We start from the raw sequence: 19,831 nt of genomic DNA on the forward strand, positions 1-19,831 counted from the left end.
CTACTGAGAATGGTCTGGTTTTAACCAGGCTAGTGCTGAGTATTTCCTCCTTAAAACTGCAGTGAACCAAAGACAGTCTCAAAAACACGCTTTGAAATCGCTGGTGTTTCTGACGTCACAAACTACCTTGTAACCAATCAGATCAACGTGTGATCGTCAACCAGTGGATCTCTGAGCTGAGTGAGTGAGTGGAGGCAGGGCTCATTTGCATATTCATAGAACCGCGCATTCTAAATGAGGCAAGGAGTTTTAGCATGTGAAAAACCCCTTTAGTTTAAATAATGTTTACAATTTTAAAATAAAATGTAATGTTTTTGAAAAAAAAGAAATAAAACAACAGAATTTTTTTTAATGAAATATATCTATACATTTATTAATATTTTATTATATTTAAAGTCTGAAAGGCAGTGAAAGATCTGAAAAATTGAGGTTAAAAGGTCACAGGAGTGAGTTAAATATGAACTTAACCAGTCAGTGTTGCATCTGATAATCATTGCAACAGAATCTGGAGAACATTACTGGGTTTTTCACAGCAAAGATTTCACCATTCTTAACTTTCATGGGCAGTTCATTGCATTGTTCACGGCCACTTTTTAAGGCGATTTCACATTTTTATGCCTCTCTTGGGGGACATGCTCTTCTTAGCCCTTACACACAGTAGAAGTGTCATCTGCATCTCAAGGTTAAAATGCGGCTGTCTCATAAATAAACGCCTGACGTCAGAGGACGTCTCACTCTGAGCGATGGCATGCAGAACATAAGACACACACGGACAGGAATACACATCTCATGCACATGTTCCTGTTGATATAATGGGACAAAGCAGAAATTAATTAGATTAATAACTGTTAAATGAAAACTAGAAATGTTGCATTGGAACTAAATGAAATAATAGCATAAACACTAAACTGAACTTAAACTAAAGTAAAAAATTAATTAAACCTAAATAATAACATTTAAAATAATAATAATAAGAAGAAGAAACAAGACAAAATTACAAAAAATCAACCTGAAAAAAAAAAAATGCTAATTCGAAATATTAATAACAACTATAACAGGATAACAGTCTCACCTGCAGTTTGACATATGCCCTGCAATTTTTTATTTTTTATTTTTTTTATTGAACACTATCAATTTACAAACTAAAGTATAGGGACATGAATATGTATATGAAAATATACACAAATAGATATGTAATTAAATCTAATTTGTATCTATAATTTCGTGCATTTATGCTTAAACAGGTTAATAAAAGAAACAATAGCACATTCATCACAATAAAGAAAAGCATAATCTTCAGACACTTAAGGGGGTTGCAAGGAAAATAAATTAAAATTAAGATAAATAAAGGAATTAATTAATTAATTAATTAATTAAGACTAAACAAATAAATGAATGTAGGATTGAATGAATAAATAACTAACTAATAAACTGACTAACTAACTAACTAACTAAATAAATAAATGAATTAAACAAATAATTGAATAAATGAATGTAGGATTGAATGAATAAATAACTAACTAACTAAATAAATAAATAAATAAATATATGAATAAAATTGAAAGGAAAGAGACTCATACGTGTCTTTATTCTTTATAATTTAAACAAGTTAAAGAGGGTTTGAAACCGCTGCAAATCAGACATTATTCTTATTTCAAATCCTATATTATTATTATTATTATTATTATTCTTTATAATCCTAAATAATATACTTGGAACAGTGCTTAGCCTTGAGCGACATCTAGTGGAAAGACTAATCCAGTTCACACAGCTGAAACAACCATAGACTGTAAAAAATGAACATGTTTGATGATAATGAATATATATATATATATATATATATATATATATATATATATACATATATATATATATACATATATACATATATATATATATATATATACATATATATATATATATATATATATATATATATATATACATATATATATATATATATATATTATTATTATTATTTTTTTTATATATATATATATAAACACGGGAAACAACCTACAGTCTATGGCAGGGGTCGGCAATTAACTTTGGCCGCGGGCCAATTTTTCTTTTAGCCAGTAGATGGCGGGCCAGCTACACGGAGTAGCCCTATGGATACAAATTAAATAGCTACTCTTAATGAATACTCTTAACGTCTACATTGCATATATCAATGAAATCATTTTAAACAGATCAAGTACTATTGTGTTAACATATTAGGCTACAGCTATTTTAATAAAGGTGTGAATAGCAATGCCTAATTTGCTTACAGTCCGACTTTTGAACTTTATTCCTTTTTTATTATTATTATTTATTCGGGACACACACATAGCCTACACACCTATGGTTTAAGGAGGTCTGCGCGGGACTGTTTTTTCTTCTTCTTTTCGTCCCGCTCCCACAAGGTTCAATTCAGCAATTAAAATACACTCTGTGTTCACCCGCATTATTTCCCGACCTGACGGGTCCGCAAAATTTAGATCTAGTTTCCAGAATCTCACATTCAAATGTCTCTAACGGAAAGAGAGAGATTAAGTAGCCTATAACAGTTATAAATGCTTTGTGTTCGTGTCAACATAAAATATTATTTTAGCATTGTAGGCTACTGTCAGCAGAGAAAAAAAAGTCACAGAAAAAAAATAATGAAATATAAATAACATAAATTAAATAGGACAAAGCCTATCACTCAAATTGTTAAGCAACATAAACGAAAACCATATTGCCCTACTGACAAATGAAGCATGCTATTTTCTGCCGAACTATTTCAAACATCCTTGCAAAAAAATAATGTTGTTTATTATTTATTAACAATGGTTTCAGTACCAAACAGCTCCTCCGAGCTAGGAGCCTACAGGTGGTCAGAATGAAGTGCGGATACGCTGTCAAAAGATGTCGGGAGTGGGCTATCGTCAGTCAGACCGCCCGCTCCGTCCAAAGTATAGGTAGGCTACAGAGTTCCGACCGCTACCGTCTTTATATTTTAAAATTGAATCCCGCGCCGCATGATTCATGCGCGTTTTACACAGTATGCGGCGGTGAAATCGCCGCGCGGCTACGGCTTTTCTCAAGTAGCCTAGTGGAAGAGTTTTGTGCAGCATTTAGTGCAAATATTTTTTATCAGGTAGGCTAATACATATTATTTATCAGTGTGTTATAGGCCTACCCGAGTAAATAATAAGTAACGAATGATACACGGGGCCTATTTGTAAACCGTTATTGTAAAATAAAAATAGGCTGAAAAAAAAAAAAAAAAAAAAACGGACTTCCAAAATAATCCGGCGGGCCAGAAAATATTGCTGGCGGGCCAGTTTTGGCCCGCGGGCCGCCTATTGCCGACCCCTGAAACAACCCGTGTATTCTCTCATTCCTCCAGAACGGCAGGAGGCGCTACAGGCTCTCAGCAGCGCCACCCGGTTCCTTAAAATCTCTCCCATCCGCGATTTGATGATGTTTGAGCTTCTTTGAGCTTCTAAAACCGATGACAGTTCTTTATTAAACCAACAAATGTCCCAGAAGTGAGCGAACTTCTGTAGATCAACAATAACGCGGTCGAGGAAGGCGCGAACATGTCGGCCAGCGCTGTTTATGTGTTAGACCTGAAGGGGAAGGTAAGATAACGGTTCACTAGCACTGAAGGCTAAAGCTAATCAACATCAAACATGAACGTGAGGCGATTTAAATTAAGAATTATTCTCAGTTAAAACCAATAAACGTGTTCCCCTGATCTGAAACATAGGAAGGTTTTTAACAGTCGATCCTCATATATTAGTTAATGAAACTGAGATTAAAATAATTCAAATTAAATTCACCCTTTAAACAGCTGCTCAGTCAAAAGTTCATTATTATCTGTCACTAGGCCTAATTAATAAAGAGCAGATATTTGTCTCCATCCTTATATTTTAGTTTATTTGCCTCCATCCTCGTACTTTTACGTTTGTTTAATAAGATCTAATTCATCTGTCACTTTTGAAAAGCATTTTGATTTGACATTTGCTTGAAATATGCTTTATAAATGCAGTTTTCTGTTGTTGTTGTTTGTTTTAGTTTTCGAAAAATTTCTATAAATGCACTTTTGTGCCGCTACAATGATTTTTCCCATGGTAATTGCAAAGTGCATCAAATAATACTATAGTATTACCCAAATGCTATAGCATTACCTTGCTAAAATCTCCATGTAATGGTACATGTTCAATAAAATAAAATAAAAAACGATTCTATAACCATTGCACTTTTTTTTTTTTTTTGGAGACTTTAACATCTGTCTGTCTTTACATGAACAGGATTAGTGGAGTAAATTTAACACACATCAAACGGCATATGATATTAAACATATTTAATTTCTCAGCCGATGCCGAGATCTCATTACACGTTAAGCTTTTCTTAAATTATATTCTATTTACTGTATTGCAAAGTCATTGCCGTCACCTGACAGTATAATTTGACTGTTTAAATTGCAAGTATTGTAAAGAAATGGTGTTTTGCATGTGAAGACTTCAGAGTGCCATCTGAAATTTTCTTCTAAAATTAGCATTTTTTTCAATCTCGTATATTTAAGTTCAGTAACTTCACTTTAATGACAATTAATAGGTCATTTTCAAGTGAAATAACTGAACATAAACATACAAGCTTGATAAAAATTATCATTCTAGAAGGAAATTTCAGATGGCACTTCGAGGCTTTTGCATCTGAAGTCTTCATATATAACTAGTCTTATTGTTTAATCTGGTAAACTGCTCATTCCTGGCCTTGTTTATCATGTATGGTTACTGTAGTGAATCTGGGATAATATGGGTACATCCTCGTCTGTTAGCAGCCCGTATAAAGACGTTCAGAAAATATCTCCGTCTCAGTAGAAGAAAATCAGCAAATATTGGTAATGACTCTGTGATGGCAGTCAGTGAATTTGATAAGTCATTGTGTGTGTGTGTGTGTGTGTGTGTTCAGGTCCTGATCTGCCGTAATTACCGCGGTGATGTGGACATGTCCGAGATTGAGCATTTTATGAGCCTGCTGATGGATAAAGAAGAGGAGGGCACGCTGTCACCCATCCTGGCTCACGGCGGAGTTCGTTTCATGTGGATTAAACACAACAACCTGTACCGTATCCTTCCACACCGCAAATGTTTGCAGCTTGTTATATGTAATAGAGTGTAAAACTAGACTTTTAAAAGTAAAACATGAAACATTGCGTGTGAAATTATGTACTTGGTCTTCTTATGCTCTTAAAATAATATATCAGTGTGCACATTTCACCATAAACTTCTATTATTATTATTATTATTATTATTATTTCATCTTATAGTCAATGACTTGTCAATATTTTTATATTCTACCATTGTATATGTATTTGATTGTATGAGTTGCATTGCTTCATAGGGTTTCACTGGCATTTGCGACTAAAAAAGTCAAGTGTAATGTTTTATGAAATTGGATGAAATCAAAATTAAAACATTTTATGGAATATTGCAGTATTTATTTTATCTCAATATTTACCAAAGAAGTGATTTAACATTTTTGCATTAATTAAGCTGCCCTATTAACTTATAATTATGACACGGATAGTTCCAGCTTTTAGATCTGGATCGCTGGATGAGCCACAATGTTCAAATCACAAAACTGTTATAAGATTAATGAATCATTTTATTGTTTAATTGTCTCTTTTAGTCATGTTTTGTCTCTTAACTTGCTTCTAACTAATCTATCTTTCTAACTAATCTTTCTTTCTTTCTAACTAATCTTTCTTTCTAACTAATCTATCTTTCTAACTAATCTTTCTTTCTTTCTAACTAATCTTTCTTTCTAACTAATCTATCTTTCTATCTAATCTTTCTTTCTTTCTAACTAATCTTTCTTTTTGACTAATCTTTCTTTCTGACTAGTCTTTCTTTCTTTCTAACTAATCTTTCTTTCTTTCTAACTAATCTTTCTTTCTTACTAATCTTTCTTTCTTTTTCTAACTAATCTTTTTTTTCTTGCTTCTTTTTTCTTTCTTTCCTTCCAACTACTTTCTTTCTCAATAATCTTTCTTTCTTTCCTTTTTTTCTTTTTGACTAATCATTCTTTCTTTCTAAATAATCTTTCTTTCTTTCTTTCTTTCTTTCTTTCTTTTTCTTTCTAACTAATCTATCTTTCTAGCTAATCTTTCTTTTTAAATTATATTTTTTCTAACTAATCTATCTTTCTGTCTTTCTCTTTCTTTCTAACTAATCTTTCTTTCTTTCTAACTAATCTTTCTTTCTTTCTAACTAATCTTTCTTTCTTTCTAACTAATCTCTCTTTCTTTCTTTCTTTCTCTTTCTTTCTTTCTAACTAATCTTTCTTTCTTTCTAACTAATCTATCAATCAAACTTTAAACTAACTTTAAACTTTAAACTACTTCAAACTTCTTCCAACTCTCTGGTCCGGCTTTCTCAAGCCAACTTAAAGCCAACTCTCATCAAACATTTTTTTCTAGTTAATGAATCATTTTATTGTTTAATTGTCTCTTTTAGTCATGTTTTGTCTCTTAACCTGCTTACAAACAGTTGTTGCAACATCCAAAAAGAATGCTTGCGTCTCCCTGGTTTTCTCCTTCCTCTACAAAATTGTTCAGGTACGTTACATGTGAATTGTACATTTCCTTTTTTTCTGGCATAAAGTGATTTCTCACCTTAGTGGACCATAATTATTAGGGCCAATAGAGTGGAATTAACACAAGGGGGCGCTGACACCTCTGTTAATCAGCCAACACTGATAACAGTCTCAAAATCAGCTTCATTAATATGGTGTTTGATGTGTCTGTTTTTCAGGTTTTCTCTGAGTACTTTAAGGAGCTGGAGGAGGAGAGTATCAGAGATAACTTTGTCATCATCTACGAGCTGCTGGACGAACTCATGGACTTTGGATATCCTCAAACTACAGACAGCAAGATCCTTCAAGAGTGAGTTTGTGTTTGATTTTCTTTTATGAGCCATTAACCCTTTAGAACCTGAAGCTAAAATCGGTGTTTTTCACATATTTAGATTTTTTTTTAACTGTAAAATTCTAAAACGATGTGATATCTTCATGTGCAAGGTGTCATCTTTTTCAGAAAAGGATTAGCTTTCAACAAATTACAGGTATTGACCATTATTGTGTGTGGTGAGTTTGTAAATAGAATTTAAATAGACTAAAATAAAAAAAACGAGAATAAATTGACTGATTTTTATTTAGAAAAAAACCCAGAAAAATCAGGAACGAAAGAAACTAACAATTTTAAGTTGAAAAATGAACTATAATACATATATACAAGTCTTTTTTGTGACATTGGGTTGCACAGTTTTCATTTAGGACACCTTTTTTTCAAACACGCACACATACAAATGCATGCATTCATAGGCACGCACACATACACATGCACACACCACATGCTAAGATACGTGAAAGAGTAATGCCAGCCGCCTCCCAAGTTTCATTAAAAATCATCCTAATCCCCTCTTCTGCTGTCTACCACTTGTTTCGCCATGTATTTGTTTGTTTCTTTTATTATTTTATGCAATCTAAAACACAACCTGCCGCGCTTCGTATCTCTCTGTTCAAATCCTTCTGACCCCGCTCTGCCAGAAAGCTGTTGTCATTTGCTGACGGAAAGTGTGAAATTACCGTATTTAGTCGTATATTGCCGAAACGTGCATGCTGTCTACTGTTAGGGGCAATTTGACTGGTTTTGATAGTGCAAATGGTTTAAGAGTTAAAGGTGCCCTAGAATGTGAAATTGAATTTATCTTGGCATAGTTAAATAACAAGAGTTCAGTACATGGACATGACATACAGTGAGTCTCAAACACCATAGTTTTCCCTTTCTTATTTAAATCTCGTTTTTGAAAAACACCCCTGAAAAATAGGCGAATCTCCACATAACACCAACTGTGACGCAACAGTTGGGATCATTAATATGTACGCCTCCAAAAATGTGCATATGCCAGCCCATGCTCAGTGCCAGGCGGAACTGCACAGCCGAATCATCAGAAGTTCTGCAGGTGAAGAAACAAGCAGGAGGAGGATCATAGGGAAAATGGCAGATCTATCTATAATCTGATACCGCTACAGTTTAATTCGAAGTTGTTAGTTGCTCTGCCCGTTTCACCACGGACTGTTTTTCTAACCTGGAACATATATCAAGCAGCCAGGCATCTCTCGGCGTCTCAAACGGACGAAGGGGGCAATTTCAACTAACGTTATATTCCCGCAAGCGGTAAGTAGTGATTTTATTAACAATAATTTACACTGTGTTATCTAGATCCAGCGCGATATTGTTTTTTCCTCGAGAGACATCGTGGCTTGCAAACGAGCGAACGAAGCATGGCAGTTGCTCAGTGTTTGGATGTACAAATGAACACAAAAGTATTTTTTTAGTTCCTTCATCCGAGCCTCTGGAGAACCAGTGGGTTATGTGAATTTCTGATGTGTAATTGTTCAAGTTCAGACAGATAATCTTTCTCTCAAAGTCGTTCAACACTGTTTATGCATCAGTAGATCGCGTTGCAGTGATAAGATCTTCATTCACGCGATCAACAGGCTGCCATCTGCTCAATGCTGGAATAAATCTAAATACTTAAAAAACTTCTCATGATTCGTTAATCCCGATAGCTGTAATAGTAAAAACGTATAAAAGCTGTAATAGTAAAAGTTTTCCAGATAGCTCTACATGTAATGCCAGATATTTCATATGCAAGCATGTCAGCCAATCACAGCAGTGGGCAACAACACTGAAGTCTCTCAGCAGACACGCCCCTTCAAACAGAGTGTTCAATCCAGGGAATGAAATCAGGCTAGGAAATATGCCTTTTATTTCTAAATTATAACAAATTTTGATCTAAAAAATATACTAACATTATAAGGGCACCCCAGGAAACATTATAAAATAATAAAATAATCCATTCTACGGCACCTTTAAGGTAAAATGAATACAGCTTGCTGGTGTGTGTCGGCGACGACACAGCCGATTCTAAAGGGTTAAAGGAATAGCAACTCAAAACTAACAGGTTCTGTCACCATATACTCACCCTTAAGTCTTTTTTAATCATTATTGTGCCCCTATTATTCTATTTGAATAGTTCCTAATTTTGTTTTGTAGTCTCCTGCAACAGGTTTACATGCATCAAAGAAAGAAAACACTTTATTTGTTCCATCAGCTCTGTTATCACAGTGTCTGAAAAGGTTCAATCAAGGATTTGGTCTTTCTAAAATCCGCCTTTCCGAGAGCTGCTCTGCTCTGATTGGTCAGACGGCCCAGTCTGTTGTGATTGGTCTACTCTGCTCTGATTGGTCAGACGGCCCAGTCTGTTGTGATTGGTCTACTCTGCTCTGATTGGTCAGATGGCCCAGACTGTTGTGATTGGTCTACTCTGCTCTGATTGGTCACATGGCTCAGTCTGTTGTGATTGGTCTACTCTGCTCTGATTGGTCACATGGCTCAGTCTGTTGTGATTGAAACTAAACGCTTGTTAGCATGTTTTGAAATATCCTCCAAAGTGGATTTGCTTTGTCAGCAGAAAACAGCGTATTTATGACATGAACGACACAAACCAAACTCTTCCATTCTCAAATACAACTACAGTGTTTGAGGGCGGGGCAAAGAGACGCTGTTCACCGGCAGCCAATGAAGACCAAAGGCTGCCATTATGCTAATTTGTTACAAATCTACGCAGGTTCAGCAGAAAATTAAAGTTACTGACGACTCGTTTCAGGCAGTTCAGAATCGATTCTTTCTTTTGGGACACAATAATCTGCACTTTGAGCTTTGAAAGTTTTACATCTTTAACATTTACATTCACAAACAGCTCTATTACATCTGAAAATCTGAAAAAGCATAATAATTTTAAAAGTTGTGCTTCAAGTGAGGCCATCCTTAAAAATATCTTGGTTTGCCGTAACAGCAAAAAAAAAAAAAAAAAAAGGTCGGTTGGTCGGTCTATATTTTTTTTTTCGAGATTCGATGTAAAAAAAAAATGTACAATTTTGGTCAAATTTGCATATCGGGACTTCACTGACAGTTTTCCAGAACTTCGTGCTATATATATATATTAAATAACAATTAGAAAACCTGTATAAACTGAACACCAAAGAATAATATTATAGCGGTAATATTATAGGCCTATTCATGTAACGGGAGCGCTGCCAATAACGCGCCTAAGCTGTCAGAATTGGGAAAAGTGATGATTATTAGTATGTCAAATATATCAAGGAGACATTTCAATTGTTTATTAATAAACAAGTGTTTTCTGTGTCAAAGATGAAGTTGACGATGCTGACGCGATCTTCGCAGTAGCCTAGTGAACGCGCCAGAGAGAAATGCACATTTCATTAAATAAGCAGAGAGCAGTCTGTTTTCTTTCGTTTTGAATTGTTTTGTTTAAAAGTGTACATTTCATGCTTTTTTATATATAGGCCTATATATATATGTCTCAGGTCTGTGAGGCAAGTAGCTTATACGCTGAGTTTCGGTTCATTTAAGAGACCAGCTCCAGTTCACGCGCCGGCGACTCCGTGTCCTGATTATATTGCCTTATTTAGCCTACCTCTTATTTATTAAATACATGAAATTGGTTGATGAAACATTGATAAAAATTAAGATACAATTAATACAAAACGAAATTCACTTTAAAGACAGACTTTCTACAAAAACAAACTTAATGAAGTGGTTAAAATCATGTCTGCCTACTCCATTTGTCTTCCGATATTTTCGGGATCATATCTTATTCATGCTATTCACTTTTCATATAATCAACATGAAATTTAAAAAATGAATATTATTTTATTTAAACATGAATATGAAACTAAATCGTTTTTTAATGACTGTGGGCTACAACACAGGCCTATTAGACAGTAGCCTACAGAGAAATTTACTGTCGGAGCGTTGCCGGTGAGCATGTGGGGGGAGAGATACAATTTTCGATCAATCATCGAATTTTATTTTGCTTGATATGCCCATTCTTAATATTTGGTGTTTTAAATGCCTGTTTGAGATCTCTGTGAAGTTTTAATTGCCGCTTTCAGAGCGGTCACGTCCGTAACATTGTTTCTTCCTCATAAATGCGAACACGAAAAATAAAATAAAATGAATAGGCTATAAATTATGTTCTGTGGAGAGCCAATCCCTCTTCATCCGGTGGGTATAATAGCCTACTTTTGGTTTAAGCAGTGTAATTCATAGAATTAGCCTACTAAAACATATTTTTCGTGGATCTGAGTGTCGCGATTTCGCTTTCATTTCGCATAGGCCTACAGCCTACACAGCCCTTATAATCATAGATGACGCCACGGGTTTTTATTTAAAAGAAAGAGCGTAGCCTACGTTTGTAGCCTATATGTAGGCCTATTTATTCACAATAAAATATAATTAATATCATTTTATTGCATTTGTATTAGTTGTTTGAAGAGTAAAAAAAAATCGGTCGGTCTTAACGCAAGTTTACAATCGGCAAGTCGGTCGGACTAAAAGGGAAAAAAAATAAGTAATTGGGTCGGACCTAAATTGACTGGGTCGGTCGGGTTACGGCAAACAAGAATATTTTTAAGGATGGCCTGAGATACTGTAATATGTGTCTCAATACTGATATAATTCCAGGCCTTTCTCTGATCCAGCATATATCACTCGTATATTGCAGAAATTTCTAGCTGTGTGTTAATTTTGCCCGTGTCATGTGTGTGTCGATACACAGATACATCACGCAGGAAGGTCATAAGTTGGACACAGGAGCTCCACGACCCCCTGCGACTGTAACCAACGCCGTCTCCTGGAGGTCCGAGGGCATCAAGTACAGGAAGAACGAGGTTTTCCTGGACGTCATCGAGTCTGTCAACCTCCTGGTATGTTTTTAGAAACACCTCGTTTCTTAGATTTCTCTAGACATGCTCAAAATAAACACAGGAATCCATCATAACAAACAGGACGCAGGAATGTTCATGTCACTGTGCTTCAGTTGTGAAAAATGATGAACCTGCTGTTTTTATAAAGGGTTTAACACTTGTTTTGATCACAATAACGTTTAAAGTGGTACAGGTCAAGAACTCAAAGGGTTAGTTCACCCAAAAAGGAAAGTTCTGTCAGTAATTACTCTCCCTCATGTTGTTCCAACCCCGTAAGACTTTCGTTCATCTTCAGAACACAAATGAAGATATTTCTGATTAAATCTGAGAGTTGTCTCACTCCTCCATAGGCTTCTCTGTTAGTGAAACTTGCCGGCCCAGAAAGTTAGTAAAGACAATGTTTAAAATAGTCCAAGTGACTACAGTGGCTCAACCTTAAAGGGTTAGTTCACCCAAAAATGAAAGTTCTGTCAGTAATTACTCACCCTCATGTTGTTCCAACCCCGTCAGACTTTCGTTCATCTTCGGAACACAAATTAAGATATTTTTGATTAAATCTGAGAGCTGATCACTCCTCCACAGGCTTATGGACACTATAACTTGCTGGCCCAGAAAATGTATTAAAGACATTGTTAATATAGTCCAAGTGACTCCAGTGGCTCAATCTTAAGTTTATAAAGCGACGAGAATACTTTTTGTGTGCAAAAACAAACAAAAATAACGACTTTATTCCACTTTTCATTAGGGCTGGTCCGAATACCATTTTTTGAGCTTCGAAGCTTCGATAGGAATTAACATCGAATATTCGAAGCTTCGGAGGGAGGGGGCTGAACATATTCTTCTCTCTAATAAAGGCAGGAATCTCTATGTGTCTGTCTGTTTGCATTTAGATTATTTATCTTGCATTTTGAACCGTTCATCCAATCGACTTCACGAGTGCAGTGTCACATTTGGTGCAATATAGACACGCGAGACGTGACACGTTCAGAATTAATTAACTTTTAATACAGAACACGCCTCACGCGCAGGGCTCCGAGAACGGACACTGCACTAGTGATACAAAACACAGCCTAATATTTTTCTGAGTAACAAATGACTCTCAAATCAGAAATCAGCAGCACAGTAATTACTGACACAGTAAAGGGTAGGCTAATATATTCTTTCTATTCTATTTCCACAATGTCAAAGCAACACAGCTTATAGCCTACAAGCTCAGGCATGCACTTCTGCCCATACAAACTCCGCTGTTCTGCGCTCTAAAATAAGAGTATTGTATTTCGCCCAAAAATGCTAAAAAAAATAACCGTGTGAGAGCGTTTTAGGCTATATCATGTTATAGCCAGATATGACGACGCTTACAGCACGCGTCACAGCAGATCAGCATCTATTCATCAAGCCAACGTGCAAACTATCGCAAATCAAAGTGAAAGTGGGTCGCAGATGCTTTAACACACAATCAACTTCATTAAAAGTAAAGAACCGAAATGATCTTACCAGGGCTGTTGCCGCTCTCTTATTGCGGTCTTTGATTTAGAAATTTTAGCTGACGATCAGTAAAATGCAGCTGTTGCTGGTGACGTGCACTCCATTACATCTGCCTATAGCGCGGGATTTGAAGTTCGGATTCATATCCGTTTTGCAAAAACACATTTATGTGTTCATTGTTCATATTGATAAATCAGAGAGAGCTATCCGATCTGAGAAAACGCATGACAGCCCCATTCAAGCGCGAATGGGAACCGTTTCTAGGGGGATGCCAGGTGTGGAAAAAAAAAAAAAAAAATTAAAACGAATATTCGAATGTCAAATTTGAAAATCGAATACCAACCCACCGAACGAATATTCGAATACTCGAATATTCTGGTACAGCCCTACTTTTCATTTCCTTCTCTCTGGGCCTAGAGTCTTTTCACGTAGTGTAATAGCGCGTCTGTGTTGCACGTCACACGCATCACACACATGATCAGCATCGCCCAATAGTGAGCCTACGTGGTGACGTGCAACACAGACGCGCTATTACACTACGTGAAAAGACTCGAGGCCCAGAGAGAAGGAAATGAAAAGTGGAATAAAGTCGTTATTTTTGTTTGTTTTTGCGCACAAAAAGTATTCTCGTGGCTTTATAAACTTAAGATTGAGCCACTGGAGTCACTTGGACTATATTAACAATGTCTTTAATACATTTTCTGGGCCAGCAAGTTATAGTGTCCATAAGCCTGTGAAGGAGTGAGACAGCACTCAGATTTCATCAAAAATATCTTAATTTGTGTTCTGAAGATGAACGAAAGTCTTGACGGGGTTGAACAACATGAGGGAGAGTAATTACTGACAGAATTTTCATTTTTGGGTGAACTAACCCTTTAAGTTTATCAAGCGACGAGAATACTTTTAGTGCGCAAAAAACAACAAAAATAACGACTATATTCAACTCTTCATGTTCTTCTGTGTTTCTCTGAGTGAGTTCACGTAGTGTAACAGCGCAGCGCTTCTGGGTCGTACGTCAGAACGGAGGCTCACTATTGGCCAGCATCACACGCATCACACACATGACCAGCGTCGGCCAATAGTGAGCCTCCGTTCTGACGTACAACCCAGAAGCGCTGCGCTGTTACACTACGTGAACTCATCTGGTTAGCAATATTTGTACATTAATATAATGAAAAGTATTAGCATTATCTACTTAGTGATACATTTTGAAAAATAAAACTTGTGATTTGCTTAAATATCTGATCCTTCTGCTATTATGAAGCAATTTTGGCTGTTTATAGCATTATCTCTTTTAATGTGATAAAAACACTAAATAATAATTTTGACTATGTATTTGTATGTAATTTACGGTGGTTTAAGGTGCTGGAAAAAGCTTTAAAATGGATCTTGAAAGTGCTTGAATTTGACCTTGGAATAGGTGTACGAACCCTGTCCATGCCAAAGAAGGCGGAGCCTCAGTCACACCCTCCTATTACGTAGTTTGAAGGTGTTTACCAGCCAGAGTGAACTTTTCCAGAAAATTTCCGACTCCAACTTCAAGCGAACTTGGATTTAGTTTGAAACGACTACACACCAGTTAAGTGTTTGACACATCTGACTCACGGGTGCTGATCTTTCTCCAGGTCAGTGCGAATGGTAACGTCCTTCGCAGTGAGATCGTCGGCTCCATCAAGATGAGAGTGTTCCTCTCGGGAATGCCAGAGCTGCGTTTGGGTCTGAACGACAAGGTTCTGTTCGAGAACACTGGCCGTGAGTCCATTTCCTTATACAGATGCTAATGAAATCAGTAAGGATGCACCAATATGAACATTTTGTCCGATATAATTCTTTATATCTGAGAGCCGATAACCGATATATTGGCTGATAAATCTAAATTTTTATATAATTTTTGAGAGCCTGATTACAAAACAAAAGTCTCACCATTAAAAGCACTCAATTATAATGTTCTCATTATAATATTATGTAGCCGATATGACAGCACATGTTGCACTTTACTGTATTTTCCTTTTTTGAAGTGATTCCAATCATATTTCAAGCCATTCAAAAGCATCAGTGCACATCTGAAGTGTCTCAGCTGAAGGAAATAATCCATCATTTATCGGCTTTAATATATCGGCCAAATTTTCTAATCGGACCGATAACAATAACATTATAAATGAACATATTTTGGCCGATACCGATATGGTGGCCGATATATCGTGCATCCCTAGAAATCAGAACTGGTATTTTGTGGCTTTTATTCCATGTGTATTTTCTTCATATGCTAGTGCAATCCAATAAAATGTAACATTACATCTATATTATTCAGCTGTATTTGCTTAGAATTTATAAATGTAGGTATATATACATATTTAAAAACAGTTTTTCATTTATATAGCACCAAAAAGTCTAACGCCAAGCTTCAGAAACAGGGCTTTACTGTGAATTTTACAGCTGAGGTGTGTGTTTTAGTCACTTGTTCGATCATACCTCTCTTCTTCAGGTGGTAAGAGTAAATCAGTGGAGTTGGAGGATGTGAAGTTTCATCAGTGTGTGCGTTTGTCTCGATTTGAGAACGATCGCACCATCTCCTTCATTCCTCCGGATGGAGAGTTTGAGCTGATGTCCTACCGCCTCAACACGCATGTGAGAGCCTTAACTCATTCATACTTACTAAATTCAATCTCAGTTTTGGGATTTTGCATCTATATAGTGTGTTGTTTCATATTAGTGGAAGAGAAACATCCAAAACGAACCTTTAAGTGTATATTTTATTGCATTTTATCTATTTGCGTCTGTAGATTTCAGTTACAATGCATTTCTTAGGCCATTTTTTTCCCAAACGAGTCAGAAATCTCCACTTCAGCAGCTTTACATACACCAAACTTTACATTTTTAACTTTACAATTATATATTCTGACAGGTTTGTTCATATATTGTTTGTTTGTTCATATATCAACACGTTATTCCTAAATAAAATGTGATTTTTTTTTTTTTTTTTTTTTTTTTTTTTTTCATCCTGATAGCATTTTTGGATTTGTGAAGTAAAAAAAATCCCCTCTATAAAAACTGTTAAATATGAAATGTGCAAAATTAAACAAATTTTGAATCTGGCTTTTTTCAATGTTCAAATCTATGCAAATTAGTACATACAATTTGATAATGCAGCATTTGCATATTTAAACATATTTTTGCAATTCTTAATGTAATCAATCAACTGTGGAAGTATGATGATATCTATTAGTTAATGTTGAAATTCATATTTATTTTAGTGCTGTCAATCGATAAACAAAAAAAATTAACTTATTAATTGCAGATTTTTTTTCTGTGTGAACAGGTGAAGCCGCTGATCTGGATCGAGTCTGTAATTGAGAAGCATTCGCACAGCAGAATCGAGTACATGATCAAAGTGAGAACACATCCATCTATGTGAACTTCGGTTGATTTTATGCCGACATCTGAATTGACCCTCGTGTTTCGTCTCTTTTACTCTAAGGCCAAATCTCAGTTTAAACGACGATCCACTGCCAACAATGTAGAGATTCATATTCCCGTCCCGACCGACGCAGACTCGCCCAAGTTTAAGACCACAGTGGGCAGCGTGAAGTGGGTCCCGGAAAATAGTGAGATCGTGTGGTCCATCAAGTCTTTCCCTGTAAGAAAGTGCATGCAGTCTGTTGTGCTATTATACATTAATGATAACTACTACTAGCTGAGGAGTGAAAGTAACATCAGCACTGCAGAAACTCAAGTGTGTGTGTGTGTGTGTGTGTCTCAGGGTGGTAAGGAGTACCTGATGAGGGCTCATTTCGGGCTGCCCAGCGTGGAGGCGGAGGACAAAGAGGGAAAACCACCGATCAGTGTGAAGTTTGAGATTCCCTATTTCACCACTTCTGGAATACAGGTAATTAGCCGTCACGTTAGCTACGCTTCCGTCCAGAGTTAAACTGATGCGCAAAATTGCATAAGACATCTACGCATATAAAGCACCATTTCCATCCCATGTGTTCAAGAGAACAAAATCATTCCTGGGAAATTGGTGCAAAATATCAGTAATAAAAATGGAAGTTGCTGCAGTTGGGGAAGAAACTGGCTTTTTTCATTCATCGTAAGTGACTCGTGAGTTTGCAGATGTACATAGAATAAATAATAGGGAATTATTCTATATTTATATATATATTATAGTATTATATTATATAATACTAAACTTTAACTAATGTTAACTAATGTTAATGTTAATATGAACCTTATTGTAATGTATTAACTAACATGAACTAACAATGAGCGATACATTTGTTACAGTATTTATTAATCTTTGTTAATGTTAGTTAATAAAAATACAGCTTGTTTGTTCATGTTAGTTCACAGTGCATTAACTAATGTTAACAAATACAACCTTTGATTTGAATAATGTATAAGTAAATGTTATAATTAGGGCTGTCAATCGATTAAAAAAATTTAATCTAATTAATTACATACTCTGTGATTAATTAATCTAAATGAATCTCATACATCATTTTTGCTGTGAAAGTATTTTAAATATTTCAATTAAAATGAATCAATGAATAATCAGCATTAGTGACATTAAAGTTAAAAAAAAAACTATTCAAATAATGGCCATAACAATCAACAATATGACCTAATATGCTGAGGAAATAAATTCAAAACTAGTTATAATTATTATTATTATTATTAACTAAGATTAATAAATGCTGAAGAAATATTGTTCATTCTTAGTTAATGTTAACTAATGAACCTTATTGTAAAGTGTTACCAAAAGTAGCTCAGGTATTATAGTGTAAGCATCACTTTTACTTGTTACGACTAAACGTAATGCTGACACATTTTTAATGCATTACACCTTTAACAAAAAATATTTAATCATTTAATCATGATTAAATGTGTTTCTGATGAATGTGTAAGAGCTGTGTCAGTTTTCAGAGAGTAGTCTGCCTCACCTGAGCAGATTTCTGATGTCATCATCATGATGCGCTTCCTGTTTTTGATGTAAGGTGGCGCTGTGGACTGTATAGTTGATGAACTGGTATTTTCCCAGATGCTGAACACCTGTTGCTCAAATGTGTGCTGCTTTTCCCTTTCACACTCATAGATGGCGCTATTAATCTGTATTTTGAAGGATTTATACACTGAAAGTGACAATCAAGTTTTTTTGCAATGCATTAATATATGTTTGATTACCCAAAATCACACACCCCTTATTGAGAATACATTCCACTTCATTACTATTCTATGATCAACTCTCAAAAGTAAATTAATTTCACATAATAGCATGTTGTTGTGTTGAGCAATGTTATCTTGATGAAATGCTCTTTAGGAAACCTTGTTATTGTCTCTGTACTTTTTCCACGTCTTGGCAAATCTGTGGTGGAATGGGTTCACATATTGTAACCGAGTAAAAGCAATAGATCACCTTAAAAATTAAAATTCTGTTATGAATTACTCATAACTTTGTTCATTTTTGAAAAACAAATGGAGAAACCTGAGAGATTTCTGTCCATTCACCTAAAACTCTGATGCTTCTGAAAGTGCATAAAGAGATCGGCAAAGAAATCTCGGCTTAATCCTAGTCTTTTTATTATTAACAGATTTAATTTAGGCTTTTATTCACAAATAAAGATTGATCAAGGCACATAGAGCACTCAAATATAGTCAAACATGCTTGCTTTGACTTTTAAAGGGTAACTCTCACCAAAATGCAACCTAGGGTCTTTTTGTTAATCTACCCGAGGCAAACTTTCCTGTAAAAGCATAATTAGAAAGGAAACGCCACTTTTAAGTTTGACCGTAGTTTCATTTTCGGAATGGGAGTGAATGGGGCACTTCTATGATAGCATCAAAATCGCTATTTTTAAAACATTAAGAAGGCTCAACACAGCATGAAACTGTGCTGGAAGTGTCACCAGGGGCTCTACACATGAACTCCAGCATTGAGAACATTGTTTGTGTACACAGAGTTTACTAAAAAGAAAGATTTTGAACAACTCACTGTCTCTGTGTCGGCATTTTGACAGTCAAAAATAGTCGATCTCCGAATGCGAATGAACTGACTCTGAATTTTAGTATTGCTTCTTATATGAGGATCCTTTTTCAAATACAAGGTCAATATTGATTTTCACTAATGACAAAACAACTAATTATCCGTGAGTTTATATGGAACTAAGCTTTAGGAGCTTTCCATCTTTACTCTCCTCATGTTACCTTGCATTCGGTGATCGACTACTTTTGACTGACAAAAATGCCGGCGGACACAGAGACAGTGAGTTGTTCAAAACCTTTCTTTTTAGTGAACTCTGTGTACACAAACAATGTTCTCAATGCTGGAGTTCATGTGTAGAGCCCCTGGTGACACTTCCAGCACAGTTTCATGTTGTGTCGAGCCGCATTAGTGTTTTAAAAATAGTGATTTTTGATGTCGTGCCCCATTCACTCTCATTCACAAGGCATTTAACCTAAAACGAAAATACGGTCAAACTTAAAAGTGGCGTTTCCAAGCTAATTATGCTTTTACACGAAA

At 35.5% G+C, this 19,831-nt stretch overlaps 1 protein-coding gene across 1 annotated transcript in view; it reads left to right on the forward strand.

Moving 5' to 3' along the window:
• The first annotated feature begins 3,383 nt into the window (after nt 1-3,383).
• Nucleotides 3,384-19,831, forward strand: part of ap1m1 (adaptor related protein complex 1 subunit mu 1) — a 35,023-nt gene continuing 18,575 nt past the window's right edge. Inside the window, exons 1-10 of the mRNA XM_079876689.1 lie at nt 3,384-3,608; nt 4,945-5,101; nt 6,525-6,592; nt 6,789-6,919; nt 11,682-11,829; nt 14,940-15,066; nt 15,800-15,942; nt 16,634-16,705; nt 16,793-16,951; nt 17,075-17,200. Coding sequence (XP_079732815.1) covers nt 3,567-3,608; nt 4,945-5,101; nt 6,525-6,592; nt 6,789-6,919; nt 11,682-11,829; nt 14,940-15,066; nt 15,800-15,942; nt 16,634-16,705; nt 16,793-16,951; nt 17,075-17,200 — 1,173 coding nt within the window. The 5' untranslated portion in view covers nt 3,384-3,566. The remainder of the gene's footprint in view (nt 3,609-4,944; nt 5,102-6,524; nt 6,593-6,788; nt 6,920-11,681; nt 11,830-14,939; nt 15,067-15,799; nt 15,943-16,633; nt 16,706-16,792; nt 16,952-17,074; nt 17,201-19,831) is intronic.

This window comes from Squalius cephalus (genome assembly GCF_949319135.1).
Source record: "Squalius cephalus genome assembly, chromosome: 7".
Classification (NCBI taxonomy): domain Eukaryota; kingdom Metazoa; phylum Chordata; class Actinopteri; order Cypriniformes; family Leuciscidae; genus Squalius; species Squalius cephalus.